The sequence below is a fragment of the Notamacropus eugenii genome, chromosome 5 (genome assembly GCF_028372415.1).
Source record: "Notamacropus eugenii isolate mMacEug1 chromosome 5, mMacEug1.pri_v2, whole genome shotgun sequence".
Lineage (NCBI taxonomy): Eukaryota > Metazoa > Chordata > Mammalia > Diprotodontia > Macropodidae > Notamacropus > Notamacropus eugenii.
Window position 1 is genome coordinate 146,633,690 of NC_092876.1, and position 14,260 is coordinate 146,647,949.

Here is a 14,260-nt window from a genome sequence, read left to right on the forward strand (position 1 = left end):
TCTCTTAGTTTGAGCTGAGATCTCCTCTAACTTCCAGCAGAACTCATTCACTTTTATGTATTTTTCTGGTATATTCTAACCGATAGGACTCCAATTTATGTTTGATGTTTTGCTTGGATATACAGGTTTACTTGTCATTTGTAAGAGTCCCTTGGGTAACCAGAATGAATTGTAAACAGAGTTTGAATATATATAGTCCACTTTTTTGTCTGCTGCCAAAGGTCACATTCCTTGGTCTGGTCTCAGTGGTTGTATCTAGAGGGTATTTATTTACTCTTTTTTGAAGGTCATCTGGGACATAACCTGTCTTTCTTCAGCCAATAACTAGCTCTTTTATAATTATATCAGTAAAGAATATCACGTTTCATAAAAGGGTAGTGGGTAGTAGATAGTGAATTAGTCTATAGTTCAAAAAAATTAGAAAAGCAACAAATCAAAAAACCCCAAACACAAAAAGGAAATTATGAAGATTAAAGATAAATAAAATTTAAAACAAAAATTATTTTATTGATACATAAAATTAGAAGCTTAAAACAAAATTAGGCAAAATGTTAGCCAGTCTGATAAAAAAGATAAAATAGCTAAACTGTTAACGTTATATTAATTAATATTTACAAAAAATATAAAATGCACAGATTACTAGAACAAGAAATAGAGACTCTAAATGACCAAGTCTTAGAAAAAGAAATTGAACAAATTATATAAAAGAACTCTGCTGTACCCTCCCCTACCCCCCAAAATATGGCAGATCAGATGGATTTCCCAATGGATTTTATTAAATATCTAAGGAAAATTAATTCCAATATTATATAAACTATTTGCAAAAACAGGAAAAGAAGGTATTTTATCAAACTCCTTCTAAGATACAAATATAGTCCTGAAATATAAACTAGAAAGACATAAAACACTGAAAGAAAATTAGTCAGAGGTAGAACCAAATTCTCTCTCTTCCTCACACCCATCCACCCTTCTTGAGATGGCAGGCAATCTGATATTGATTAAACATGAGAAGTCATGCAAAACGTATTTCCATATTAGCCATATTGCAAAAGGAAACACAGACCAAAAAAAATGATACACACACACACACACACACACACACACACGAAAAATAAAGTAAAAAAGGATACTTCAATCTGCATTCAAAGTTCATCAGTTCTTTCTCTGGATAGCATTTTTTTACCAGAGGTCCTTAATTTTTTTAAAATAGTATTTTATTTTTTTCCCAGTTATATGTCAAGAAAATGTTTAGCATTCAATTTACAAGATTTTGAGTTCCAAAATTTTCTCTCTTCCTCCCTTTCTTACCTCCCCTCTTCTAAAAATGATAGACAGTTTGATATAGTTTATACAAGGATATCATGTAAAAATTTTTCCATATTAATGGCAGGTGTGAAAAAAGAAATAGATCAAAAGGGAAAAGAACACCAAAATGAACAAAATAAACAAAAAAATATGCTTCGTTCTGCATTCAGAGTCCATCCGTTCTTCATCTGGATGTGAATAGCATTTTCCTTTGTGAGTCCTTTGCACTTATCTTGGATCATGTGTGGTTGAGAAAAGCTGAGTCATTCATAGTTGATCATCACACAGTTTTGCGGATACTGGGTACAATTTTTTCTTGATTCTGCTTATTTCAGTTTGCATCAGTTCATACGAGTGTTCCCAGGTTTTTCTGAAATCTGCCTGTTTATCATTTCTTATTGCACGATAATATTCCATCACATTCATATACCACAGCTTATGTAGTCATTCCCCAGTTAATAGACATCTCCTCAGTTTCCAGTATTTTGCCACCACAAAAGAAAAAAAAAAAAGCTGCTATATGTATTTTTGCATGTATAGTTTGTCTTGGTCTTCCCTGTCACAATAATAACTTTCTATACTCAGATTATTTTTTTGTTTTCTGCAATTTTTTTTTTTTGCTTTCTTCCTTTCTTTTAAATTTGAGCTCTGTGCCCAGGGTAGAAAGGGCACTGTCTCAGGCTTCTTGTGCCAGTGGCTGCAGGCCCTGGCTGTTTACCTGGTGTTGCACTGATATTGCCCTGAGGCCCCTAGGGGACCCTTGTGTCTGGTGCTGTGCTAAGGGGGGGTGGGCTGAGAGGGGTGTGCCTGGCACTGTTGGAGGCTGTAGGAGTCTGCCAGCTTTTCTGCGGCTGAGTTGGAGTCCTAGTGGTGGTGTCTGGCATGTACTAAGGCCTGGTGGGATGTTTCTGCATTTCCCTGGGGCTACACTGATGCACATGGAGGTCTGGCCTACTTTCTCATCATTATGGAGAATGCCTGTTTGCTAAAGTATGTGGTGGTTCTTGGAGCTAGAATCTGTCGGTTATGCTGGCTATGCTAAGGCATGGGTGGGGTGAGGGGAAGTGTGTGTGGGGGGTATCCTGGTGTTGACATTTGTCTGCTCTACCACACTGGGGCTCAGGATTCCATACTGGTTTGCTGAGGTGGGGTTTGCTGCTGGTTTGCTGAGGTGCTTCCTGTCCTGGAATATTACCTGAGTGAGACAGACGTTTCTTGCCAATTTTTCAGGTTTCTTAGGCTAAATGATTATTTCATCCCATCTTTTTGCTGGTTATGCTGTTCCAGTATTTTTGGGGGTGCTATTGTATGGTTGTTTGGAGGTAAATATGGGAGATTTACAGCGAATTACTGCTTACCCCACCATCTTGGCTCCAAGAAGTCCCAAGGCATCATTTTTTGATGACATGATGATTTACTTAGAGAACCCCATAGAGTCAGCCAAAAATTAAAGAATAACTTCAGGGGACAGAGCCAAGATGGCAGAGTAGAAGGATGGACCTGTAGAAGCTCTCCCCCCATAGCCCATAAAATACCTATAAAAAATGTGTCTAAACAAATTCTAGAGCAGCAGAAGCCACGAACAACAGAGTGAAAGAGATTTTCAGCCCAAGACAGCCTAGAAGGCTGACAGGAAAGGTCTATCACACTGATCTTAGAGCCCAGGGTAGCCCAACCTTGGCCATGCAGCACAGCACAGACAGGACTGGAGCAGGCTTCAGGGCGTGGAATCACGGCTAGCAGCTGGAGTTACCCAGATTTCTAAACCCACAAATGCCAAAGACAGCTTCAAAGGTGAGTAAAAAAGCTCTTTCACCTGGGTGACAAGGGAGCATGGTCCCACCCCAACCCCAGTACAAATCTGGTAGCAGCCACTGCAGCAGCAGCATCCACTTTTGGAACCCTGGTCTAAAACCTTGGGAGAATCAATCAGCTGACCTGGCTCTCAGTTCTGAATGGCGGTCCTGAGGTGAAGAAGAGTGCTGGCATGGTGGAGCTAGTGAAGGCTCAGGAGAGGGAATCTTACTTGCCGATCCTGGGCAGATAAGAATGCTTATGGTTGCTCACAGACCAGAGTGCAGACCAGGAGAGGAGTAAACTCCTCTCCCTTGATTGTGCCACCTCGAAGAAATTGAGAAGCTGCAGGTCCCTAGAGTATACCGTCCTTGACAAAGGACTCAAAAGTCAAGTAACTGGCTGAGAAAATGCCTAAAAAAGGGAAAAAAAAATAAAACTATAGAAGATTACTTTCTTGGTGAACAGGTATTTTCTTCTATCCTCTCAGATGAGGAAGAATAAAGCACACCATCAGAGGAAGATATAAAAGTCAAGGCTTCTACATTCAAAACCTCCAAAAAAATATGCAATGGTGTCAGGTCATGGAAGAGCTGAAAAAGGATTTTGAAAATCAAGTAAGAGATGTGGAGGAAAAATTGGGAAGAGAAATGAGAGAGATGCAAGAAAATCATGAAAAGTGAGTCAACAGCTTCTTAAAGGAGACCCCCCAAAAATGCTGAAGAAAATAGCACCTTTAAAAATAGACTAACCCAAATGGCAAAAGAGATCGAAAAAGCCAGTGAGGAAAAGAATGCTTTAAAAGTCAGAATTGGCCACATGGAAAAGGAGGTTCAAAAGCTCACTGAAGAAAATAGTTCTTTAAAAATCAGAATGGAGCAGGTGGAACCTGATGACTTCACGAGAAACCAAGAAATTACAAAACCAAACCAAAAGAATGAAGAAATAGAAGACAATGTGAAATATCTCACTGGAAAAACATCTGACCTGGAAAATAGATCCAGGAGAGACAATTTAAAAATTATTAGTCTACCTGAAAACCATGAGCAAAAAAAAGAACCTCGACATCACCTTATAAGAAATTATCAGGGAAAACTGCCCTGATATTCTAGAACCAGAGGATAAAATAGAAATGGAAACCACTTCCTGAAAGAGATACCAAAAGGAAAACTCCTAGGAATATTGTAGCCAAATTCCAGAGTTCCAAGGTCCAGGAGAAAATATTGCAAGCAGCCAGAAAGAAATAATTCAAGTATTGTCTAAATACAATTAGGATAACACAGGATTTAGCAGCTTCTACACTAAGGGATCAAAGGGCTAGGAATATGATATTCCAGAGGTCAAAGGAGATAGGATTAAGACCAAGAATCACCTACCCAGCAAAATTGAATATAAAACTTCAGGGGAAAAAATGGAATTTCAATGAAATTGAGGACTTCCAAGCATTCTTGTTGAAAGAACCAGAGTTGAATAGAAAATGTGACTTTCAAATACAAGAATCAAGAGAAACATGAAAAGGTAAAGAGGAAAGAGAAGCCTTAAGGAACTCATTAGAGTTGAATTGTCTACATTTCTATGTGGAAAGATGTTATTTGGAACTCATGAGACCTTTTTTCAGTATTAGAGTAGTTAGAGGGAATATATATATGTAGGTGTGTATGGGTAGGTATATATATATATATATATATATATATATATATATATGTATGTATATATGTGTGTGTGTGTGTTTATATTATATATATATATAAGTAGGTATGTATATATACATGGGTATATGTATATATGTGTGTATATATATGTATAGATATAGACAGAAGGCACAGGGTGAGCTGAATATGAAGGGAGAATATCTAAAAAAAAAATAAAATTTACTACTGAGTGGAATGTACTAGGAGTAAGAGAAAGGAAGAGGTAGAATGTAGCAAATCATCTCACATAAAAGAGGGAAGAAAGAGCTTTTACAATGGAGGGGAAGAGGGGGGAGATGAAAGGAAGTAATTGACCCTTACTCTCATGGGATTGGCCTTAAGGAGGGAATAACACACACTCAAATTGGATATGGAAATCTATTTTACCCTACAGGAAGGCAATGGGGAAGGGGATAGGAGAGGGAAGATAATAGAAGGGACAGCAAATTGGGGAAAGGGATAATCAGAGGCAAACACCATTGTGGGAGAACAGGTCAAGGGAGAGAATGGAATAAAAGAAGGGTAGGATAGGACAGAGGGAAATGTGGTTAGTCTTTTACAACATAACTATTATGGAAGTGCTTTGCATTGTTACACATATATGACCTATATTGAATTGCTTGTTTTCTCAATGAAGGTGGGGAGGGAGGAAGGGAGAGAAAATGGAACTCAAAGCTTTAAGAATGAATGCTAAAAATTGTTTTAGCATAAAACTGGAAAGTAAGCTATACAGGCAATGGAATATAGAAGTCTATTTTGTCCTACAGGAAAATAGAGGGGAAGGAGGATGGAAGAAAAAAGGACAGACTGGAGGAAGGGATGGAAGGGGTGCATGCTGTCCTGGGGTGGGGGTGGGGAGAGATGGGGAGAAAAAAACTGAAAAACAAATAAATTATATATTTTAAGAAAAGAATAACTTCAGTTAAGTAGCAAAATATAACCCATAAAATCACTAGCTTTTCTGTATAACCCAGCAAGAGAGATAGAAAAAGAATTCCATTCAGAAATAACTGTAGAATATATAAAATATCTCAGAGTTCAGCCTCTGTGGCACACCAAATAATTATTTAAATACAATTACAAAAGAATTTAAAAGACATAAAAACAAACTTAAAAACACTGGATAAACTTTGGGTGGCTAGTGGCATAGTGGATAGAACACCAGACCTGGAAAAAGGAAGAGCTGAGTTCAAATGTGATCTGTGACCCTCACCAGGTATGTAACCCTGGGCAAGTCACTTAACCAATAATTTCTGCCTCAGTTTCCTCATCTGGATTATAGAATGCATCTCCCAGGGTTGTATGAGATACATTTATCCCCTCGATACAAGAATATTAATGATCATATTAATAAATAATACTCTCAATTATATCTTCTTGAATAGGGATTAAGTTTAGGACATGAAGGTATTGGCCTGAAAAGCCAAGCCATCTCTACCTAATCAAACCTCTGACTGAGGAATAACTGAACTGATTCTTTCTAAGAGACTGAGGAAACTGGTAACATGCTTCAATTCCCCTCTGAATCCCCCTGCAGATGGGAGGTATTTTATTCTAGAGTTTCTCAGTATTTTAACTTCTAACTCCTAATTTAAATGAAAACATCTTATCCTTGACATGAGAGTATTTTTATCATAATTTTTTTGTGATACATATCTGAATATTAGTTGTTTGCTAAGAAAGTACAATGGAGGATATAAGGGAATAACTTGAAATACACATTAAGTTAAAATAGGACAGAGCACCTCAGTCCCTCTAAATTAGGGTTTCATCTGGATTTGGAGGAATCCAAGCTAGAATCATGAGAGAATTTTAATGGTTTTTATTTTTATTCATAACTTTTAAAAGTTTATGTGTATGTATGTATATTGCAGAAGTAGATGAACCACATGAATTCATGATCATTTCACCTCTACACTAAAGGAATGGATTCAACTGTGGCTTAGAATGCCACATCTCAGGGCAGCACCAACTTCTGAGGCAAAGATGGGGGTTGGGGGGAAGATTAAGGGAAGGTCACACCTCCTAGTATAACCAGGAGTATGGTCTATCCAGAAAAGCTAGTCCCTTAATTTGTTTCTCTTGCCACCCTAAATCTTTAAACCTTGCCAGATAGTTATACCTGATGGTTGTACTGTGACTCAACTGAGCAAAATTCCATTTAAAAAATATTATTTATTATTATTTATTTATATTTAAAAATGTAGGTAGATGACAAGTTTATATTGAACATATCTGACCCTAAGCCAGTGACTATTCAGAAGTAATAGATACCTGTTTTAATTGTTATTCCTAATACATTTGAACTTCTAGGATACCTGTGTATTTAGTCACTTCAAAAGTCTAATCCTTTTAAGGAGACAAGGAGACCCCCGTCAACTATTAAGATATATTGATCCTAAAGAGGTAAATACGTTCTACATGTATACATATATAATATTTTAAAGATGTATGTCATTTATTTTAGTTATTTATTTAGTCAGTGTTCATATTTTCAGTTTAACATTTTTATTAATAACTTGGATGAAAGCATTAGTAGCATGCTTCATAAATTTGTAAGTGACACAAGAGATAGCTGTCATTTTTTATTATACACCAAAATTACTTGAAAAAACTAGAATGATGGCCCAAATAGAGTAAGATAAAATTTGACAAAAATAAATGTGTAGATCTATTCAGTTCAGTTGTTTCAGTCACGTCCAACTCTGTGACCCCATTTGGGGTTTTCTTGGCAAAGATGCTGGAGTGATTTGCCATCTCCTTCTCCACTTCATTTTACAGATGAGGAAACTGAGGCAGACAGGGTCAAGTGCCTTGCCCAGAGTCACACAGCTAGTAAGTGGCTGAAATCAAATCTGAATTCAGGTCTTCATGGCTCTAAGCCTGGCACTGTATCCACTATGCCATCCAGATGTGCAGTGTAGGTTTAGACTTGAATTTTTTTTTAAAGTTTCATACACCTAGGATTGTGAAGAGATGACTAACCCGTAGTTACTCTGAAAAAAAATTTTTAAGTTTTACTGGAAACTCATCAGTCATCACTGTGTGACATCATAGCCCTAAAGCTAATGTCCTATATTGCACTGAAAAATGTAGCGTCCAGGATGAGAAAGGTAATACTTGTGCTACACTCTGTCTGGATCAGATTGCATCTAGAGTACTGTGTTCAGTTCAGGGCACCATATTTGAGGAATGCCAGCTTGGAATGTACCCACAAGAAGGCAAGCAGCATGGTGAGAGGATTGGAGAACATAGAAGAGAGAAAAAAACTAGTGGTTTTTGCTTTTGTAATAGAGTTATTTGGTTTAACTCCCAAAAGAAATAGTAGGAACAATGGGTGTGAATTATAAAAAGAGAGAGTTAGGTTTGATGTAAGGAGAACTTGCTACATATTAGAACTATCCAAATATGAAATGGGCTGACTCAATTGGTGGCAGATCAGTGGAGTTCTTCCAGAAGAAGGTGAATGACCATTTTGAGAGGATGTTGAGAGAAGGATCCTTGTTCAGGAGTGGCTGGACTGCAGAGGACCTTTCAAACTCCAGGATTCTGTATGATATGTTCATGAATAGGTAAGTGATATTACTTTAACTGGCTAGTATGAACCGCTAGTTTTGCTTTGTACTTTTTGTAACAATCATGAGCAAAACCAATAAAATTCCACATGTAAATTTAGTCTCAGTTCAGGGTATATGAAACATATACTATAAATTTATAAGGGCAGCTAGGTGGCGCTGTGGATACAGCACTAGACTTGGAATTAGGAAGACATATTCATGAGTTCAAATCCAGCCTCAGATACTTACTAACTGTGTGATCCTGGGCAAGTCACTTAACCTTATTTGCCTCAGTTTCCTCATAAAATGAGCTGGAGAAGTAAATGGCAAACCACTCTGGTATCTTTGCCAAGAAAACCCCAAAGGGAGTCATGAAGAGTTGGACACCACTGAAATAACTTGACTACAATAACAATAAATTTATAAATAGCATATTACAAAGCATAAGTTGTTAAGGAAAAGTACAGGAGTTAACCTTTTAGCAGTTTTCCTAAATGTGGAGAAGGAAGTCAATATCAATATATAAGTTTCAGTTATAACTCTTCCATCAGCTAGTTGGATGATCTTGGGTGACTTAATATGTTTGGGACTGTTTCTTTAATGAATAATGAGGAGGTCAGTATTAATGATCATTAACATTTATATTGTGTTTTATAATTGCTATTTGTCAATATGTTAAAAATGTATATACAAAATTTAAATGTGAATTTTGAATTTAATCATGGACAAAGTCAAGAGGGACAATTAGAGCCATATGATGTTCAGCTTAGGTTGATGAACTACCACATTTCCCTAGATTTATCTGTAAGTAAGTTCTTTCCACATACAAAACCATGATCTTCAATTTCCAACTAGTGACTGTCAGCAATAATATCAAACTTATATTTCCAATAGGAAAGAAACATTTTTCAAGTAGATTTTTTTTTTGAAAAGTCAAGAATCTTGGCTTCTTAAACTCAGGAACCTCCATTTTAACTGATTACTTGTTAGATATCTTTGGGAAAGTAATTTATTTCTCAGCTTTTCTAATTTTACAATTGAAAATGTAAATTTGTTTATGCATATTCACTTTTTATCCTTTCTGTAATGCAAATTTATGTTAAACAAATATGTGTGTGTGTGTTCATCCTTTGTTGCCGAAGAAGACCATGCCATCAGAGAAATGATAACATGACTTGCACTTGACTTTGTTTTGAGTGAGGGAAGACTGTGCAGATCACCAGCCTCACTTCTCCTCCAGAACCATGTGAATCCAGTGACCTGATATTCATGAGGATGACTGGAGATGACCCAGGATGAGGCAATTGGGGTTAAATGACTTACCCAAGGTCACACAGCTAGTGAGTGTCAAGTGTCTGAGGGGAGATTTGAACTCAGGTCCTTCTGACTCCTGCACTGGTGCTCTATCCACTGCACCACCTAGCTGCCCCAAACAAATATATACATATTTGGTCAAGTGATTACAGTTAATAACCATTTAGTTAATAGCTAATTAATATTACTAAAATGTGATAGGTTAATTTGGTTCTCTTTTAGGCAGAGCTTCTAGATGCTGCTTCCGGAATTAATATTCGATTCAGATTAGGTGGAGTAAGTATGGAAATATTTTTGTCTAACAGTCTTAAAAGTATCCAATATTTCCTTATTGATTGTGTGAAATTTAAAATGGATAATTATTTTAAGCATAAACACTTTTTATTGTAAGATTACAGTTGGATTTTTAATTTTTTTCAACCACAGGAGAAGTTTCCTCCCAATATATATTATAAAATTTTCACTCACAGACATATTGTAGATTTATGTGCTAACAGTCCTAGAGATTATGTGAACATTATTCCAAAGCAGTTATCACATTTGACATTTGAAAAGAAACATCCAGAAGATGACCACAATGGCTGGTACAAACGTGTAGAGAACAATGGCTGGAGACTTGTTTCCAAAAGAGTAAGTGAAACAAAATTGTAATACTTTTATTTACACTTTACAGACATGTTTTGTGTCTTTTTGGAAATTTATTTTAAAGTAGATTTCAAGAACATATATAATTGCTTTCTGACCTAAATAATGAGCATTGCTGATTTAAAACAAACTGTAGTGGCAACTTTGATTGCACTTTAAGATAGGTCTTAAGATATAGTCAAAGTCTTAAATTAACTAATCTTTTCTTGCAAAGAGAAGATGTGTCTGCAGTCTAACTTATGCTATCCTGCACCCTTCAAAAATACAGTAGGCACTTAGGTATTACCTGGTCAGATGAGTAAAATGAGGTTTCTGCAACAAACGGAAGTTGAGAATGTTGTTGACTACAAACTCAGCTCCACTGTATGCCAGGATATGGGGATTCTTGAGATCAAGAAAAGGTTGATCTTGATTAGATTTGATTAGATATTTATTAGATATTAGCTCAGTGATGCTAAAGAGAAAGTTTCATTTATCTTTATCTTTCTGTCTCCTTTAACACCTAGAACAGTTATTCTCGGTAAGTATTGGTGAAAAAACATGGGATTTTCATAGTTTTGAGAGGATGAGGTATAAAGTGAGTTTTCACAGATGTTCTAGAACCATACCAATCATACTTCTGTAGGATCACTTTAGATAGTGATATTTTTCAGCTTAAAGAAATAGCTACTATGCTTTTCAAATTTTCCAAGGCAATACAATTTCAAATATTCCGTACCATTCCCAGATTAGAAAAAAAATCCTATTTGAATAATTGGAGGGACATTAGTTTAGGCTGTGCCAATCAATACAATAACTCAAACTCAACATCTTCAAAATAGAGCCCCTTTCCTTCCTCTCAAGCCTTCCCTTCTTTTCAGCTTTCTTGTTACTGTCAAGGACACCATTGTCCTCCCCAGTCACCCAGGCTTACAAGCCTGTTGTCATCCTCAGTCTTTACTTTCTTACCTCTTCTCCCCCATATTCAGTCTGTTGCTAATTCAGTAAACAGTTGTGGTTCCTTTTTGCCTTAAGAATTCAATATAAAATGCTCTCTTTTGACATTTAAATTCCTTCATAATCATGCCCTTTCCCATTTTTCTGCTCTTCTTACACTATTGCCCTCTATGTATTCTCTTATCCTTACTAAGTGTCTAAAGTATCTATAAAATGGAGATGCTATACCAGTCCAAACTACCACATATAATTAATGGATTTCTGAAAGTTTTTCTTTGTGACCATAAAGAATCTGATAGACATGGGGCATTGTTATCACCCCTTCTGTTTTTGATCTTGGATGTCCCTAGTACACAAATAGATGTCATTTCATAATCATACACATCACAGACAATAATATAAAAGTGTTTTCATAATATCATTTGTCAACAGTTTTGGAAAGCTACTGATGAGATCACTGAAGAAGGAAATAGACAAAAAATTGACTTTAACTTCTCCAAACTGAAGAGAAGGGAGGACATTAATATAAAAAGAAAACATAAAAAAATTAGATGGATGAGGCAAATGTAAGTAATTAATTTTATATATATATATATATATATATATATATATATATATATATATACACAATATAGAAATGATTGTGGCAGTTTTTAGAATTTTTTGGAGGTTAGCTATTACTAATAAAACTGTTGAATATCATTTTATGGATTTAATAATTTTCTACAATCAGTCTGAGTTCCATAATAGGCCTTTCTGCTGTTACTAAAGTACATACTTTGCTCTTTATAAGGCCTATATTTTAAAAAATTAATCTTTTAATATGAAAAATGACATACTTCTAGCACATCTCGTCATATCTGTGATAATATAGTGATGAACCTATGCACACAAATGATTTTCCATTTCTTTTGAAATATCCAATATCCTATGTTCCTTCAAAATTACATGTGACCCTTACTTCATTATTGTAGTAGCATTAATTTTTATTTCTCTTAAGGGTCTTACAGTTGTATAGGAATTTATATTTTATGTAACTATCACCATTGTCCTTTAAAGACTCTTCCATCCAGTTCCTCCTAGTAGAAGTATAATTAAAACAGAAGACTGATTTTTCCACACTTTAATCATTAAATTAACAAGCATTTATTAAACACCTACTGTGTTAGGGTCTGTGCTAGACTCTAGAGATACACAGATAAGAAGGAAATATATAGTTCTTGTCCTCCTGGAGTTTCCATTTTAATGGGGGAAACAGTATATATCTGTGTATCGATGTAGAAAATAGATACAGCACTTAGCCTAGGGCCTGCTGTATGGTTGGCACTTACCTCGTAGTTAGGCAGCTGGGAGGTCCAGTGGCTAGAGAGCTCACCGGGATTTTATCTAGTACCGTTTGCAGTAAGTTATCAGGATTGCTGTTGTAGTTCTTCTTTGTTCTCGAAGACCAGTGACCTCAGGAGGGTGATGTCTTGACCTACAGGTGAAATGGATTTAAGTAAGGCAGAGCTGAGTAAAGTCATCTTCTCTCCTCCTTCTCTCCTCCAGAGTCATTGGAGTCCAGTGGCAAGACATAGGTCAAGATGATTGGTGATGGCCTCAGATGCAGCAGGAGCCCTTGCTTGGCCATTTTAAGCTAATGTCTTTCCCAGGTCTGTTTGTCTAAGGCAATGTACATTCAGTGATTAAGGGCTAGATAAGAACTGAGGTAAAAGATGGCCTATTTTGCCTTTACAAAAGAATCAGTCAGTGAGGAGAAGACCCTCAGAGTTTCTGGCCAGAGCAGAAACAATTGCTATTAACACTCAACTCTGAGCCATCAAAACCAAAACAATGAGCAAATGAGGCTTGGGCTGTGTCCTGTTATTGGCCAATCAGTGAGAGCCAGAGTGATTTGGGTTTAAGGGCATAGTCAAGTAGCTCCATTTGAATCCCATGGGGCTTTATCAAAGCATGGTTTTTCAGAGATATATTTCAAGAAATCATAAATGAAAACTACTTGAGAAAAAAAGTTAATTGAAGAGAGGAGATGGATGGTGGGAGAGGTTCATAGTTGGATTTTGACAAAAATGGGAGCATAGGATCTAAGAGTAGAAGAAAGTATAGAGTTGAGCTAGTTCACTAAGGGGTTGATATTGGGAGGAGGAGAAAGAAGTCAGAGTAGATGTCTGAGAATACATGCAAGAATTGAGGGAATGGAGGAAAAAAACAGGTTTAAGAGGAGTAAGGCATAAAGAAAGATGGAATAAGATTAGATTAGTTGGAGGAATGTCAGGTTTTTTACTGTAGAAATGAGCATTTGATGCTGGCAAGATCAGAACTGTGACCATCTCTGCGTGCAGCTAAGGTAAAATATAGGTGGTTTTGGGAATCGATTAGCTTGAGGAATTGAGACATTAGAGTGTTTGCGGAAACATCAACACATATGTTGAAGTTCCCAATATAAAGGCATGAATTGGGTAGAGGAAGACCATGAGCCAAGTCCTGAACTTGAAAAAGCAAATAATATGACCCCCATAAGAGAAGGGAAAGGAAGAGGACATGGATGTAGCATCTGTTTGGGCCAGGCACTGTGCTAAGTGCTTTCACAAATATTTCATTTGATTCTCACAACAATCTGGTGAGCTAGGTGATACTACTAACTCCCATTTTACAGTTGCAGAAACTCAGGAAAACAAAAGTTCAATCACTTGCCCAGGGGCACAAAGCTACTAAGTATTTAAGGCCAGATTTGAACTCAGATCTTCCTATTCCAGGCATGGTGCTCTATCCACTGTGCTACCTAGTTGCCAACCAGCTTATATGGCCTGCTGTTAACTACTCAGGCGAGTAGATCTGAATTGGGTTATAAATTTGAAGATAATAATCTCAAAAGAGGGGAGATCGCTGACTGATGGCATCAGAGTCTGAAAATAGTAATGAGGACCAAGGAGTATTTTGCTTCCCCCACTCAGGATAGTTTGTCTAGGAGGATGCAGATCTGGCAAGGAGGAGCCAGAGTAATTATTTTACATCTCC

General features: G+C 36.6%; 1 protein-coding gene across 6 annotated transcripts in view; it reads left to right on the top strand.

Annotated features, from left to right (window-relative positions):
* The window catches only part of C5H11orf65 (chromosome 5 C11orf65 homolog), a 154,748-nt gene that overhangs the window by 128,386 nt on the left and 12,102 nt on the right, over positions 1-14,260 (top strand). For 5 of the 6 annotated variants that reach the window (XM_072611189.1, XM_072611190.1, XM_072611191.1 and 2 more), the window contains 4 exons: positions 7,104-7,196; positions 9,884-9,937; positions 10,088-10,291; positions 11,675-11,808. In XM_072611189.1, the coding sequence (XP_072467290.1) occupies positions 7,104-7,196; positions 9,884-9,937; positions 10,088-10,291; positions 11,675-11,808 (485 nt within the window). The remainder of the gene's footprint in view (positions 1-7,103; positions 7,197-9,883; positions 9,938-10,087; positions 10,292-11,674; positions 11,809-14,260) is intronic. The other variant, XM_072611194.1, reaches the window with a different exon arrangement.